This window comes from Equus przewalskii, chromosome 15 (assembly GCF_037783145.1).
Source record: "Equus przewalskii isolate Varuska chromosome 15, EquPr2, whole genome shotgun sequence".
Classification (NCBI taxonomy): domain Eukaryota; kingdom Metazoa; phylum Chordata; class Mammalia; order Perissodactyla; family Equidae; genus Equus; species Equus przewalskii.
In genome coordinates, this window is record NC_091845.1 from 74,994,197 (window position 1) to 75,010,669 (window position 16,473).

The 16,473-nt window shown below is 34.7% G+C and overlaps 1 protein-coding gene across 2 annotated transcripts in view; it reads right to left on the reverse strand.

Annotated features, from left to right (window-relative positions):
• Window positions 1-16,473, reverse strand: part of PIK3CB (phosphatidylinositol-4,5-bisphosphate 3-kinase catalytic subunit beta) — a 168,002-nt gene that overhangs the window by 80,581 nt on the left and 70,948 nt on the right. For both annotated transcript variants that reach the window (XM_070577567.1, XM_070577568.1), the window contains exons 3-5: window positions 15,731-15,956; window positions 9,671-9,894; window positions 2,988-3,167 (exon numbers count right to left, since the gene is read on the reverse strand). In XM_070577567.1, the coding sequence (XP_070433668.1) occupies window positions 2,988-3,167; window positions 9,671-9,894; window positions 15,731-15,956 (630 nt within the window). The remainder of the gene's footprint in view (window positions 1-2,987; window positions 3,168-9,670; window positions 9,895-15,730; window positions 15,957-16,473) is intronic.

Consider the following 16,473-nt stretch of genomic DNA (forward strand, 5'->3'; position numbering starts at 1 on the left):
GACACGGCATTGCTTGGCAAAACCCATGCTGTGATAGGCGTCCCACATATAAAGTAGAGGAAGGTGGGCACAGACGTTAGCTCAGGGCCAGTCTTCCTCAGAAAAAAGAGGAGGATAGACAGATGTTAGCTCAGGGCTAATCTTCCTCAGAAAAAAAAATAATAAATAATTTAAAAAAAAAATAGAGGAAGATTGGCACAGATGTTAGCTCAGCACCATCTTCCTCAAGCAAAAAGAGGAAGGTTGGCAACAGATGTTAGCTCAGGGCCAATCTTTCTCACCACAAAAAAAAAAATATAAAATTAAAACACAACATAAAATAGCTACCACTAATTGAACACCTAAGTATCTAAGAACTGAGCCAGACACTTCTTATAGTTACAGTTAATCTTCATAACAATTCTATAAGAGAGATTTATCCCCCATTTAATAGATAAAAGAACTGACAGTCAGAAGGGTTAAGCTACAAGCCTAGCATCTCTAAAACTTGGATTTAAATCCACCTGTCTCACTTTTTTGTTTGCTTGTTTGCTAAACTTTGAAGAAATACGTCCCTCAGTCTAAATGTTTTGTCTTCCCTTTTCTGCACTTAAGACCTGACAGTTTAACCAACTGGTGCACCTTTCCAGGGTGCAAACTTGACCATCATAGACTGTGATGTCACAGTGTAAGGTCTGACCAGTCAGTCAGGGAAGGTGAACATGCAGTACACATGTGGCCATTTCTTAAGTCCTGAGGTAGCCAATTCACACTTTCCCATAGATCCCTGAGGTAGACCTGGTACCTTTTCAGCACACGGATCCAGGCAACCAGTACTGTCTTCCCAGAAAAGAACCTACTGGCCATCCCAGCTTGACTGATGTTCTGTTTTATTTCCAAGAAACCAAGAAAACTCTCCAGAGGCATATAAGAAAAGGGGTGGTTCTTCACATTACCAAAGATTCCTAACAAGGTGAACAGAACTCCAGATATTCCTCAGAAGAATAAATTTCCCATACAAAGTGGGAGTCAATGTATCGTATTCAATTCAGAATCATTAAAAATACAATTTTTTGAAATAAAAAAATATCCAGAGGGCACAAAGGGGGAAGTGGTGTACCCACAACATGACTAACAATAATGTACAACTGAAATCTCACAAGGTTGTAATCTATCATAACATTAATAAAAAAAAAAAATATCCAGAATGGCCTATAAGTGGGCATTACATAACATTATGATAAATGTATTGATTCAAAAACTTTTCACTATGAAAATTATATCATTCCATTCCCTTCACATCCCTTTGTTTATGTTCTATATTTTCTCTCGCATACGACCTTGTACAAAAACGCACACATGCCTTTATTTTATTTTACAATGACAAATTCTAGGTTTTGACAAAACAATGGACCTTCGCCGCATCAAGATAAAAGACAAAAGTGTTAAAGAAGCAGGAGGCTACTTAAAAAATGGCACAACAAGAAGGGAAGAAGTCAGTTCTTCTATGCTACCACCAAGCACTTTTCATCTTTGTTCTTCCTCTCCTGGGCTAGAGTTCAAGAACTTACTGTAGAACGCCACAGCTGGCAAAGCTACGCACAAAAGTTATACCTGCTACTAGACTTCCTATCTACTAAACCACAAGGATTAAGGACCACACCAAAAAGTCTGAAAAGAAAAGTATAAAATCCCTTGTTCCCTGCTAATAAATCATAGCACCTTATTCTCAAACAGACATAACTTAATATTTGGCATGCCTATATCCCTTTTGCTTAAAACAAAACAAGAGCCAGTCCTGATGGCCTAATGGTTAAAGTTCCACGTGCTCCGCTTTGGCGGCCCAGGTTCGGTCCCCAGGTGCAGTTCCCTGGCATGGAACCACACCACTCATCTGTCAGCAGCCATGTTGCGGCAGCAGCTCACACAAAAGAACGAGAAGGACTTACTGGGGCTTTGGGGAGGGAAAAAAAAGAGAGAAGACTGGCAACAGAATCTTTCCCAGGGCGAATCTTTCCCAGGAAAAAGAAAACATTATAAATAGCAGTGATCACATATTTTTCTAAAAATCCTGTTACTATTTACCTATTTATATTGGCACTTAGCCTATTATTCTTTATGTAATGACCATTTTTTAGTCTTCAAATGTAATTTCAACAAAAATATCTTCAAGTTCCTTGAAGGCTAAGCCAGGATTCTATTCTTAAATAGCATACCTTATGGTGGGAGAAGGGATGTTACACTGCACATATCTTATTTAAACTCCTTTTTACTCCAAAAATAATCTGAGGTACTTCAGTGTCTTGCATAAAGTATATACTCAAAGAACTCATGACTAAATGAAAATAAATATCTCAAAGATTAAGGAAGGCTTTTGAGGATGGTGATACCTAATGTTCACAAAATACTTACCACATATGGAAGTAACAGACAAAGGGTGGAAGGGAGATTACATATATAAATATTAGACTGAAATTGAAAAGTTTTCTAAATCACAATGAAAATTTATAATATTATTTTACCTAATTAATAATCACAAGTAAGTTTTTATACAATTCAACTAATAATCATTTAATCAAAATATTTTATATTTTACTTCCCCCAGAATATTTCATATCTAAATCATTATGTCAACATGATAAAACAGTATGCAGCTATAATAAATTGTATTAAGAATTGATAATGTTATTGGAAATTATGATATAACAATAATCAAAAGAGAAGAATGCAAACATACAGATACGCAAATAGACGTATATAATCTTTACACCAAAAATATATATAACTGCAAGTAAAACAATAAAAACATGCCAAAATATTAACAATGGTTATCCCAGACTATGGATATTTATTACTATATATTAGTATTACAGATATCTATTATTAATCCTGTATAATTTTCTGTAGGTTCCAAATGTTCTACTAGGGCAATACATGTTTTTGATGATAAATTCAAATTGTTAAATACACACATACTTCCTTGGTGAATTGATAGTTAATACACATACCTGGAACTGAATTAATGGGTGGTCACCAAACACATATTCTACTCTCCCACTGACTTGCAACACATAGTCACAAGGGCTGACTTCATCTTCTTTCCCACGAATAGTCAAACGTTTTTGGATTGCCAATTCATTTATTTTGATAGGATTCATATTAGGAGATACTTGAAAGCTAAACACATCCTAAAAAGAGGAATAAGAAAAAGATGCAAATTTATATTTGTGCTGAAAAAAAATCACTCTTTACATTCATACTTCCTATATATTATATACATCCATACGTAATATTCATGCATGTACATCCTTTACATTTAATATTCCAGTAAATTTTCCTACTTTCTAAACATAGTCTTAAACTATACAGGCTGCCAGAGCTCCCACAGGTCAGATTAATATTTAACTAAAGTTTACTAATATTTAACTAAAGTTTATCAACAGGTAGTTTATCACATGCATTTCCCAGTGAATATCTTTCTTAAAAAGGTACAAAAAAACCTGTATTTGTTCAAATTTAGTTCATATTAAGAAAAGAATTATAGGTTGTCTACTCATGGGAGATCTATATATCAGTTGGACCATAAATTAAAAATTCTGTCCAATTTTACAAACATGTAAAAAAAAAACATAAAAATTTTAATGAAAAAGGAAGAAAGGTGAGATGGAATATTATTAAACATGTTCATTGTAAATCTCAAAGGTACAGATAGTAACAATTATTTAAAATACCTGAATCCTCTCATAATCTAGCAAAGTAATTTCTCACCATATGATCACATATCAAAGACAGAAGAAAGCTCATTATTTCCCAAGACAGCCAACTGCTACTCTGGACAACTGTGATTGCTAGAAAATTCTCTACACTAACCTGAAATTGATTTTGCAATATTTTCCACCAAATTAAGTTAAGTCACCTCCCTTTCCCACAAAGTATCTCAAAATTTTTTGTTGTTGTTGCTGAGGAAGACTCCTGAGCTAACATCCATGCCAATCGTCCTCTATTGTTTAGTATGTGGGCCGCCAGCACAGGATGGCTGCTAATAGAGCGGTGTACATCCACACCCAGGAACCAAACCTGGGCCACTACAGCAGAGCATGCCAAACTTAACCACTAGGCCACCAGGGCTGGCCCTCAAATTCCAACTTTCGAAACCTAAACTTTCTTAGTTTAAAAACACTCCAATAGACTGGAGTGTTCCAATCTATTTTCTCTAGCATTTTGGCCCTTCTTCTCCCTTTTTTCAATGAGTTGGTGTCATATGCATCAAAGCACACAAGCTAGGATCCACAGAGTCATTTGAGAAGCGCCTGACTCCCCTTTTCTCCCTCATCTCAATTCCCAATAAGATACCAATGATCTTATATCCTGATGCCAATTGTCACCTTCTCTCCATTTCTAGTAACACTCTTCTACAACTTCAGTGATTCTTTATATCTCGCCTAAAGTGCAACATAGCTTTCAATTTGATCTCCCTACCTCTTATACTATCCACCTCAAAACTAACCCTCACCCAGCTTAGAAAGTAATCTATCTTTAAAAAGAGAGTCACAAAGAGATGTGATACTCTTTTTTAACATAATACAAATGGTCACAACTATCTAATGCAGTGCTACTCAAAAGAACTTTCTTTAATAATGCAATGTTGAGGGCCAGCCCGGTGACGTAGTGGTTAAGCTCGCATGCTCCACTTCGGCAGCCTGCAGTTTGTAGGTTCGGATCCTGGGCACGGATCTACACAACATTCATCAAGCCATGCTGTGGCAGCATCCCATATATAAAATAGAGGAAGACTGACACAGATGTTAGCTCAGGGACAAGCTTTCTCACCAAAAATAATAATGATGATGATGATAATGTAAATATTCTATTCTGTGCTTCCAATACAACAGCCACTAGCCACAAGTGGCTCTTGAGAACTTGACATGTGGCTTAGTGTAAAGAACCGAATTTTCAATTTTATTTAATTAACTTAAATTTAAATTTAAATATACACATGTGGATAGTGGCTACTGTATTAAATAGCACAGGTATGAAAGATAAGGAGCCCAGGCTCTTTCATATATCATAAAATTATTCTATGATCCCTATATACTCTCTATTTCATACATAAACTCTTCAGAAATACAACCTAGAAGACTCTCTCATCATCAGATAGCATGAACCTGCAGACAGCACAGAAAACACAACTGGGCTTGGAAAACTGCACATACTGTTAACTAGTTATCAGAAAATAAAACAAGTATGGTTATTATGTTTCAAGATTTAAGAGCAGCTCGAAAATGAATAAAGAGCACGTATATCTGAAGAAGAATCAAAGAGAACTCCAAGGAATAAAATGTGTTAAGTGAAACTTAAAATTCAATGAAAAGAAAACTGGCAAATTTAAAAAGATTATTGATAATAACAAGTGCTGGCAAAAATGTGGGAAAACAAGCTCTCAAAATACTACTGGGTAGGAATGTAAATTTGAAAAACTATTCTGCAGTATCTATTAAAAACTGATTATGTACATACACTTGACATTAATTCTGTTCCTAGGTATATACCAACAGAAACACATAAAGCAGCACTTTCCATGCAACAGCAATGTTGAACTTGATATGCTCTGTGTGTATGCATACATGCATATACATATATAACATACGACAACTGAGGAAATCTTAACAATGACTAGAACTTAAGGATAAAAAGCAAGCAAAACAGAACAAACGCAACAAAGAATAAAAAGATAAGGCATATATTGGGAGAATACATTCACAGCACATGTTAATGACAAAGGATCACTAACTCCAAATCTACAAATCAGTATGAAAATGCAACCTGATTAAAAAATAGACAAGAAAGGGCCGGGCCAGCCGCGCAGCAGTTAAGTGCCCACGTTCTGCTTCTCAGCAGCCTGGGGTTCACCAGCTCAGATCCTGGGTGCAGACATGGCACCGCCTGGCAAAAGCCGTGCTGTGGTAGGCGTCCCATGTATAAAGTAGAGGAAGATGGGCATGGATGTTAGCTCAGGGCCAGTCTTCCTCAGCAAAAAGAGGAGGATTGGCAGTAGTTAGCTGAGGGCTAATCTTCCTCAAAAAGAAAGAAAGAATCAAAATAATAAAAACTAGACAAAAAAAAACACAACAGAAATACAAATGTTTCATAAATATGTGAAAAGAGATTCATCCTTATCAGTGATGAGGGACATGCAATCAAGACAATAATGGATATACATTTATATAATGGAATCGTATTTAGCATCAAGGGCTCCAAACTTTTCTCCAAAAGCATCTTAATCCCTTGATAATTACATTTATGTCTTCTAAAGAACTACTCGTGTGTCATCATCACTCTTCTTAATTTTCTCTACATAAACTGACTGACTGACTGGTCAGAACTCAACTTGACTGGCTTTTCCTGTATTTCAATCAATTTTTCAACATCACTTTCAGATACTTCACAAAATATTGCATCTTCTCAAAGATTTGTAATTTTCCTGGCAAATGAATTTGTATTATATTGCTCAATGCTTACAAAAAGCTATAAATGAGAGACTATCCAACAAGGACACTGCGCATACGGCTGGGGACAGATACTTCTCTCCAGCAGGGAGGGATGCAGTTCATTAGTGACTATATCTATACTCTGACAACCGTAGTTATTCGTATAATGACTACACAGGTGAGGAAATATTTATTCTTGATAGTCTTACTCTACATCCTTCCGTACTACTGTTTCTCACATTTCTGCCCTTGCTTCGACATATTCTCTGGAATTCCCCAAAAAACACACTCTCCACCTCCTACCCCTTCTACTCTCCTCTCCCCATCCCCCAATACACAGGCGACTATTTCAAATTACATGTGCCCCTCTCTTTATTGATAAAATTATTTCATATATCTTATGCAGGCTGAGGTAAAAAAAAAAAAATTTAAAAACCTTTAAAAGTGCTGCTCAGGTTTATTGGTATTCTTTACAAACTATGATTCTTGGAATCAAAAATAACACATTTGTCGGGGCCCAGTCCCGTGGCTGACTGGTTAAAGTTCTGCACGCTCCGCATTGGCAGTCCAGGTTCGTGGGTTCGGATTCCAGGCACAGACCTAATCTACTCACCAACCACACTGTGGTGGTATCCCACATACTAAAAAGTAGAGGAAGATCAGCATGGATGTTAGCTCAGAGCTAATCTTCCTCAAGCAAAAACAAAAAGAGGAGGATTGGCAATGGATGTTAGCTAGCTCAGAGTGACTCTTCCTCAGGAAAAATAAAATAAAATAAAATAATAATAACAATAATAATAATAATAAAGCATCTGTGATCTGGCCTCTGGGACTATTCTGTAAAATTGAGACACAATAGTTCCATGATTATATTTATCTTGCTTCTTAAAAGCCATGTTCTACAGTTGGCCGATACTGACTATGTGGTCATTTAAAATTTTGCATGTTTTTCACAGAAATTGCTCTCTAGCTTTTCCCCTACCAATCCTGGAAAATCATTTTTTAACCTAAGTAAATACCTTGTTATATTTCCCCTCACTTTTAGTTTGGTGTTCCCACATGCTGCTTCCCAATGTTGGTCACCAGCAGTGACAGAGAAATGGCCAAATGAGAATTTTATAGAAATGAGAGAGGCGAAAGAGAGAAATGAATATATGACAGAGTAGGTTGCCAATCATCCTTTATTCTGAGATTCTGTCATTCCGTTTTTTTTTTTGGTGGTAAAACATTTATTCATTTATGAAATAGTGATGGTAAATTATGGTTTTGCACTTTTTTAAATGGCCCTACTTGCCTAAATAAAAAGCTATAAACTCGACGTGACTTCCCAAAATTGTTTAATAACAATAATTTTACTGATCTATACAATCCAAAAGTGTAGGAACTTTTGGTTTAATCCCTGGGTAAATATTTAGTCAGAAGAAAAGGAGACTAGGGAGAGACACAATAGCTATATTTCAACTATCTGAATATTTGGCATGTAGAATGAAGCAAAGATTGAATGAATACTTAAGGAAAATAGGAAGTATAACCAGATGGGCAGAAGTCACAGAAGGCTAGTTTTAATTTAAAAAATTTTTTTAATTCAAAATTTAAATGTGTGCTTGCCCACAGTTAAAACATGCCACTTCAGGAGGCAGAGCACTCCCCCTAGCAATGGACGTTTTTGGTCAGAGACACAGGATATAAGGGACAGTGAAAAGAATTATTACGTTATATAAAGAGTCTAGCTAGATGATCTCCAAACTCCTTTCAGCATTAAATTCTAGGACTGCTTAAAATCCAATAAGATTTCAAAATATCTCCATTTCTCTTTTAACTTCAAAACACCTCTTTCCACAAATACTTTGTTACAATGATGATTACATCAAAATTTGTACATCCAGTAGAGACGTGACCCATATGTAATAAAATTCAAACTGACCTAGATGGGCAAATTGTTCTGAACCAGTGTTTTCAAGTTGAATTCTAATCACCTTTTAACAGTAAAATTCCCTGGTTCAGCTCTTACAACAGTGAAGAATTCCCTAAACAGTGTTTTAAATTTGATCTTGACACTCTATGATATCCAAATCTTGGCTTAAACTGACCTTTAGTCTCAACATATCTCAGGATCGAGTAACAAATTTTTTTTTCCCTAGACAAACTTCCTTTGTAATATGCCAGAAGGTATAATTTCTTTTTCACATGTGTCCTAAGAAATAATTAATAACATGTTGTTGGGAAGGAGGCAGAACTGGATAAAACCAGAAACACCTGGAAAAAATTCTGGCTACCATAGACCAGCTATAGGGTTGACACAAAAAATATCAAACTTCTCTCCCTTTCAGTTTCTTCACTGTAAAATGGGGATAAGACATCAACACTTTACAGGGTTGTTGGGAGAAGTGGAGAATACATAAAAAACACCTTTCACAGTTGCTGGCCGTATAAGTGTGTAACATAGAATGGCTACTGATACACTGTTTTTGTCACTGTTGTCATCATAGTAATTGAAGAACAAAATAAAATATCCTTGAATTCCTACCCTAATTCTAAGGCCAGACTCCAGATGATAAAATGACCATACTTGATACAAAGGTGGGAGCATAATCTAGTTTGTAAAATTGCTGTGAACATTCAGATATGGATTAACTGTGTATACACTGAATTATAATGCCCAATTCCATATCAGCACTTAATTCACATATTCATACAACATGAATGTAATATGGAAGAAAAGAGATCATTTGATCAAATCTCTCATTTTATAGACAAAAGAAAAATCACATGAGAAACACAATAATATATACACTAAAGAACATTATCTAGACCAGAGATTGGCAAACTTTTCCTGTAAGGATCAGGGTTTGCTGAAACATATGGGTCTCTGTTGCATATCCTTCTTTCTTTACCTTTTTTTTAAAAATTCTGTGATTTTTTTTACATCCCTTTAAAAATATAAAAACCAATCAAAAACAGTGCCGTTTGCTGACCCCGATGTAAACTAACATACCACTGCATCAAAAATCATATATGAGCAAGGGATATGTCAAGTTAGATTGTTAGACATAATCCTAAATTTATTTCCATCTTAAATCTAAAAATGTTCTTTGTAATAGTGTTTACTAGGTAAGCAAGAGCCTCCTCTAAGATTTGAGCTGCATTCAGGTAAATAGCACAAACTTATGACAAAAGTATTTCTTAAAATAATATAATACTACCTGACAATTTTCAAAATGAACAGCCACAATGAGCTTTCCTCCATAAAGTTTATCTTCTAAGTTTTCAAGGTTAGAGGGTTCATGCTCTGGTGGATATGTCTGCTGTAGCCAATCCATCCAAGACAATCCCACAAGCGACTGAATCTTTTCCTCACTGAATTTTCGCATTTTTACTCGGAATTCATTCACCTCAGGATCCTTCAAGGCATCAAATTCATGCAGACCTAAACACATTTTTCAAAGGTGTCATTTTGAGTAGCTAATAAGAATAAAAGACAATACAAAATATATTCAACAAAAACTAATTTGGACGTTTGGTCTTCATCAAGCAAACAAAACTGGGCAAGAAAATATTACGAAAGAGCAAAAGAATAGTGAGATAAAATAATAAATTTCATGACTAGAAGAACACATGATTAGATTTCTAAAGAATACAAACTTGAAACCGTCTAAAGAAATGTAGTTGATTAGCAGTTTTATAAAAATCATCACTGACATTCACACTACAATACAAAAAGATCTACAGTTTTTCTTTACAAACCAAGTAAACCACATTTAAAATATCTGAGAAAGACTAAGAATCTGAGAACTTTTCAAATGCTGTAATAGAATACTACATACTGAAATTATTATGAGCCTAAAAGTCAAGTTATAACTTAATTTAAAACTCAGTAAACAAATTTTATAGATTAAACTTTCAGTTCACTGTGATTTTTCAACAGTTACATCAATTAGTCAAAAATCTCATAAACATAAAATTATTCTTTATTGTGCTTAATTATGAACCACTTCTGCCAAGACAACCGTATATGAGAACTTTTTCATAAACTTATGATTATTCTAATAAATAATGCTAGAAATCTAAAACAATAAATGAACATGTATAAATTTTTATATGTGCATTAATTTTTACCTATCAGATTGGCAGACATTTTAAAATTTGACTGTACACTATGCTGGATGGGATAGAGAGAGAGAGGAATATTTATTGAATATTTATTAGAATTTATAGAATAGTTATTTAAAATTTTATATAAACACAGACACATATATATACATCGTTCGATCTCAAAATTCACCAACAGGAATTTCAACCTGAGAGACTCAGGACCAACCAGAGAAAGCCAAATATGTTCCCCAAACCAATCACAGAAGATGCCCAGCTTCTAGTGAGCCCCTCTCCAGCTTCCCCCTGCCAACAACTTTCAACCAGGCACACCTGAAGCCTTCCCCGTTTCTCAATATAAAACTTTCTCACTCCCTTGCCTGCCTTTGAGTCAGTGCCAAACACCAAGTTCTGTTACTACGGCAAGCTCTGAGTAAACAGTCTATTCTCATAAGGGTGGTCTTTGTTTATTTCCCCAAACTTATGGAAATAATTATACAAATAACATGATATCAGTACAAGAATGTTCACTGTAGTTTTGTTTATAATAATATAAATACTGGAAAAAATCTAAAGTTAATCATTAAGACCTCGTTAGAAATATTAAGATACATCCATATACCATTATATAGTGGTACAAGTAATAAAATGAATAAAATAGATCTATGCATTATGTTAAAAGCCCAATATATTAAATTTTAAAAGCAGGGACAAAATAGGTCTCAAAAGATTCCTTTCATACAAATCCAAAAGAAAGAATATAGAATATGTATAAATTTTTGTTTTGGAAAGATACTTGAGATGACAATTTAACAGCATTTTATAGTGTTGGATAGAAGAGCACAGTTAGGCAAGCTGTTGCTTTTTGTTCCATAAAGCCAATCAATACTACATCATTTGGATCTATACTATTTGAATATATGTGTGTCAATAAGAGTGAGCTGGAGAGTGGACTTATCTGCATTGTCTACTTACTTTTATGTATTAAAACAATTATTATTTAAAAAATAAATATCAGAATCAATTTGTGGTATTAAATATAAAAAAATTTAAATGTCTAAGTTGCATATCACAGCAAAGGCACAATCTTGAGGGTACAATATGATTGCCTGGATAGTTTTAGATCTGGAATAAAAATACATTACTCTAAATTAGCTATGAATGGACTGTAAATTAGGTAGAGCAGCTGAAGCATCTTAGAGCTTCTTCCTAGCACTGTTCAGACTCCTTCTATTCACAGATAATAGGTATTACAGGTAACGAAAGGGCAATCAGTACCTAATAACAAGTACATCTAACAAAAATCAAACTCTTTATCTCCCTTTATCCACTAAAAGTCACGTCTAATCCACTTTGTAAATGTTTCTCATCTCTCTCTACTTCTAGCTCCTGCAGCCATTAACTTAATACAGTCACTATCCCTCCCTTGGATTACGACATCAGTTTTTTCACTAATTTCTCTACTCCCAGTCTTAATCCCTCCAACCCATTCTCCAACCCAAATCTTTCTAAAATGCAAATCTAATCATGGTACTCCTCTACTTAATCCTTCAACAGCTTCCCAAGTGCTCTTAGGAGTAAGTCTTTACTTTTTATATGGCCTAGATGGCCCTGCATGCTCTGAAGCTGGATGCCTCTCCAGTCTTCCTGCTTGTCCTTGCTATCCTCTTAAAAAAACCATAATCCATTTCTTTTATTCCTTGAATAAGCCATGCTTCATACACCCTTTTGCTTTCCTTCTTCCAATTGCTTTCACCTATCAACTCCTAATCAGGACTGAAGGTTCAGTTAGCCATGGTGTCCTCTGAATCACCCAGTAGATTGAAGTGACCCTCCTTGACTTATAGCAGCTCACACATTGTACTGTAATTGTCTGTTTACTGATCCATATTTCCCCCTGGACTGTGAGCTCCAAGCAGACAAAGACCACATCACGCACATTTACTGCTGTATTCCCCAGTATAAACACTCAACATACACTGTTTAACTGCAATCACTACTGTATGGTAATTTTTTTCAGTATATTATAAATAAGGGACTGTTCATATAACTGTTAGAATCAACTGAAAAGTACAGATTTTTTTAATTTATCCCAGACTCACTGAATCTCAATCTCTGAGAATCTGCTGTTTTTAAGAAACTGATGAGGCTTGAATCTGGAAACAACAGAGGTTTCTTAAAAATAGAAACTTTGCCAAAAATAAGACTTTAGGCTAAGTAATTTAATTTCAAATCTAGTTAATTTCCTACATGTCTTCTGGTAAAAAAAATCTGATAGCAAAGCTTAAACTGTAAGATAACTATACTGTATAGTTTACAGTCAAATATTTTTGGATATTAAAAAAATAGGGAGTAAACAATTTCTTCATATTAAAGACATTGTTAAAATCCTGCAGACTATATATTTCCTTCACTTTAAGATATGCCACAGCTTTAGACAAGCAAGAGGAAACAAGGGAGTTTTCAAATACTTTTTTCAGGATGCTGACAAAATCCTGCTATCAAGATTTACTACTGGATGGGCCGGCCCTGTAGCCAAGTGGTTAAGTTTGCGCACTCCTCTTCTGCAGCCCAGGGTTTCGCTGGTTCGGATCCTGGGTGCGGACATGGCACCGCTCATCAAGCCACGCTGAGGTGGCGTCCCACATAGCACAGCCAGGAGGACCTACAACTAGAATATACAACTATGTACTGGGGGGCATCAGGGAGAAGAAGGAAAAAAAATGAATAAGATTGGCAACAGATGTTAGCTCAGGTGCCAATCTTTTGAAAAAAAGAAAAAAGATTTACTACCGGGTGTTTGGAGAAATTAATGCAGAAGTGACACGTACTTTCACTATAGACAATAATCAGAACCTGCACAGCAGCTCTGTAAATAATTATTTAAAATAAACATAGAAACTGAAATGGTCAGTCACATCATCTTTGAGAAGAAGGAATTTTAAGATACGTCAGGGCAGTCATATCTGTAAAAGTTCTATTGTTTCCTTTGGAGAGGAGGAGGCAGCAACCTTCTTCCTGAAGTTAAATTGAAATAATTGTTTATTGTTTTCCCAGGAGGCATGACCTCATCAAGCCCCGGTTGTAGTCATTACATACAAATCAGTAACTGCAAAAACTGACTTGTTAGATATTTAAAGTGAAAATTCATTCTAAAATGTTAAAACAAACTTACTCAACTTCCTAAGTGAATGATAACATTTGAATTTGTGTATATGATCATAATACCAGCTTTTCTAGATATGCTGAAGAGCTAAAATACAATTTATAAATAGTTAAGAGCTTATAAACTGCATAATTTAATGCAATAAAATACTCCTTACATCTTGATCATTCAAAAGGTAGAGCGCACTGCATAAAAAAATTCTGTACAATAAGCTTTATGATAATGAAATACAGCGTATTGTTTATAGAAAGAGAAATCAATTCTAGTACATACATTAGATCCCTATGCTGTGGTAGGGTAAAGTTAGGGTTGCCAAATAAAAAAACAGCATGCCCAGTTCTAGGTGAATTTTAGATAAACAATGAATGATTTTTTAGCCTAAGTATAGCTCATGTTTGCATTGCTTGTATTTTTATTTGCTAAATCTGGCAAGCTTAGGGAGCAGTAACGGTGGCTAATGAATCCATGTTTTGGAAATCAAGACCCGAAGACAGCTCAGTGATCTAAGTTTAGAAAAGATAGTAAATCTCAAAAAGATAACGATATCCTAATGAATAGCTCTCTCTATCGTGCTAACCTTATGCATTACCAAATATTTTAACTTCCCTAACAATCAACATGGTTTTAGTCTGCATCCTTCCGTCAGCATTAATACACATAAGCTATCTATTTTCACACACACACACACACACACACAAATTGCTTGGAAAGAACTACATCAAAACATTATCAGTGGATATTTTTGTCCTGGATGATAAGACTATATGTGATTTTTTATTCTTTCTACTTTTCCATATAATTCTTCAATTCAAACCAAGGAAAAATGTTTTTTAATGGAGAAGAAATAAAAATCTACTAAAAAATATCTTTGGAGCTCTAGAAAAAAGAAGGGAATGCTTTCTACTGAGGCCATTAATATAGTCATGCATCACTTAACAACAGGATATGTTCTGAGAAATGCATCATTAGGCGATTTCATCATTGTGCGAACATCATAGAGTGTACTTACACAAATCTACATAGTACAGCCTGCCACACACCTAGACTATATGGTACTAATCTTATGGGATCACCATTGTATATCATTGACCAAAATGTCATTATGCTACACATGACTGTATAAGGGAAAAAATGTGTATGGTATATAATTATGAATCTATTTAACGGGGGGAAAGTTATCCTGTGAAGTAATCAAACATTTTTAAAGACCAGGGTGTCATTTAGTAAATGAATAAGGTTCTGTTCTAAATACTCCAAGGGAAAAGAGTTTAGTCCCACAGTATAATCATACGCTAGCCTGAATTACTACAGGCCAAGATCATAGAATACTATCTTAAAGGGGATGGTTCTTAGACAAGAACCATACTTATACATATATAATATATACATATTATCTTAAAGATACTTACTATTTTAAAGAGGATGGTACTATATTAACCTATAATAGTAAATTTAATCAATACAGGTAGCCAACCCACATCCAAAATTCTCCAATGGATTTTTCGGGTTTTGTATTTAAACTTCAAAGTCTCCTCCTCAGTAACTCCTTGTACCTAGTTCAAGTTAGTATCTTGTCTAAGGCAGGATATTGATATACCACTGGCCCTTGAGACACTTATGATTACTATAGCAAGAAGGGCAGTTCACAAGAAACTAAGCATGTATCTCTTAGAAAAGCACTTCTCAAACTATCTGAGGCAAAGGAACAACTTCGCTCTCTCCAATCTGTCAAATACTTTTGTAAAATAAAAGTAAGTCACCAGAAAAGAAGAAGATATACAAAACATTAGCCCTTGGATATTGTGGTAATGTCACATTGCTAGAGGACTTTCTAAACATTTACTCTCAATTTCTGTACTTACCTTATCTCAGACTGATAACAATTTACAAACCAGCATTAGTCCATGGACCACACTTTGCGAAGCAATATCTTAGATTATATTTGCACATGTTTATACATATAGCAATAGAGATATTAAGAAGTCATACTAAGAATATTTTTAATTACCTTTTCCTATAAGGACTCCAATTTTTGAGTCTAATTTTTCCCCTGGGTCACAACTTCTTGTCACTAATTTGAGAACTGGAAGAAAAGGTCGGACATCACACAGTCTTCTTGTTTCATCTTCAAGCTCCTCATACACAGCAGTTTGATTCACACATGCAAACATATAGGAGTCAATTTCCATAAGAAGGTTAAACATTGGGTAATCGCAAACTTGCTTCCATAACATCTGAAGGAAAAAATAATAAGAGATTTTCTGGAATGGAAACACTTGCGTAAGTGAACAAAGATATATCTACAGGTACGTTCATTGTAGCACTGTTTATAAAACTGAGAACAAGCCAAATGTTTACCAGTAAAGCACTGGTTAAATGAATTACAGAATATTATAGAACAGCGAAAATAAAAGAGAAATACACTATAACATGGAAAGCTATCCAAGATGTGTTAAGGTTGTTGTCTTTTATTAAATAGCAAATTGCAAGAGAACATGTATGGCATTAACGCATTATTGTAAAGTAATACAATGGCATAATGCACAAAAAATGCATTTGTATAAAAAAATTATTAAAAGTGAATATCTATGAAGAGTAAGAATCAAGACTTCCGTATTTAACATTCCTGTGAACATAACTTCTAATCAGAAAAAAATTAAAAATTTAAAGTATGTATCATTACTCCCAAACAAAATTTATACTATTTTTGCCCTGCATTCTTTTCTATTCACCAGGGGTACCTTTATTAAC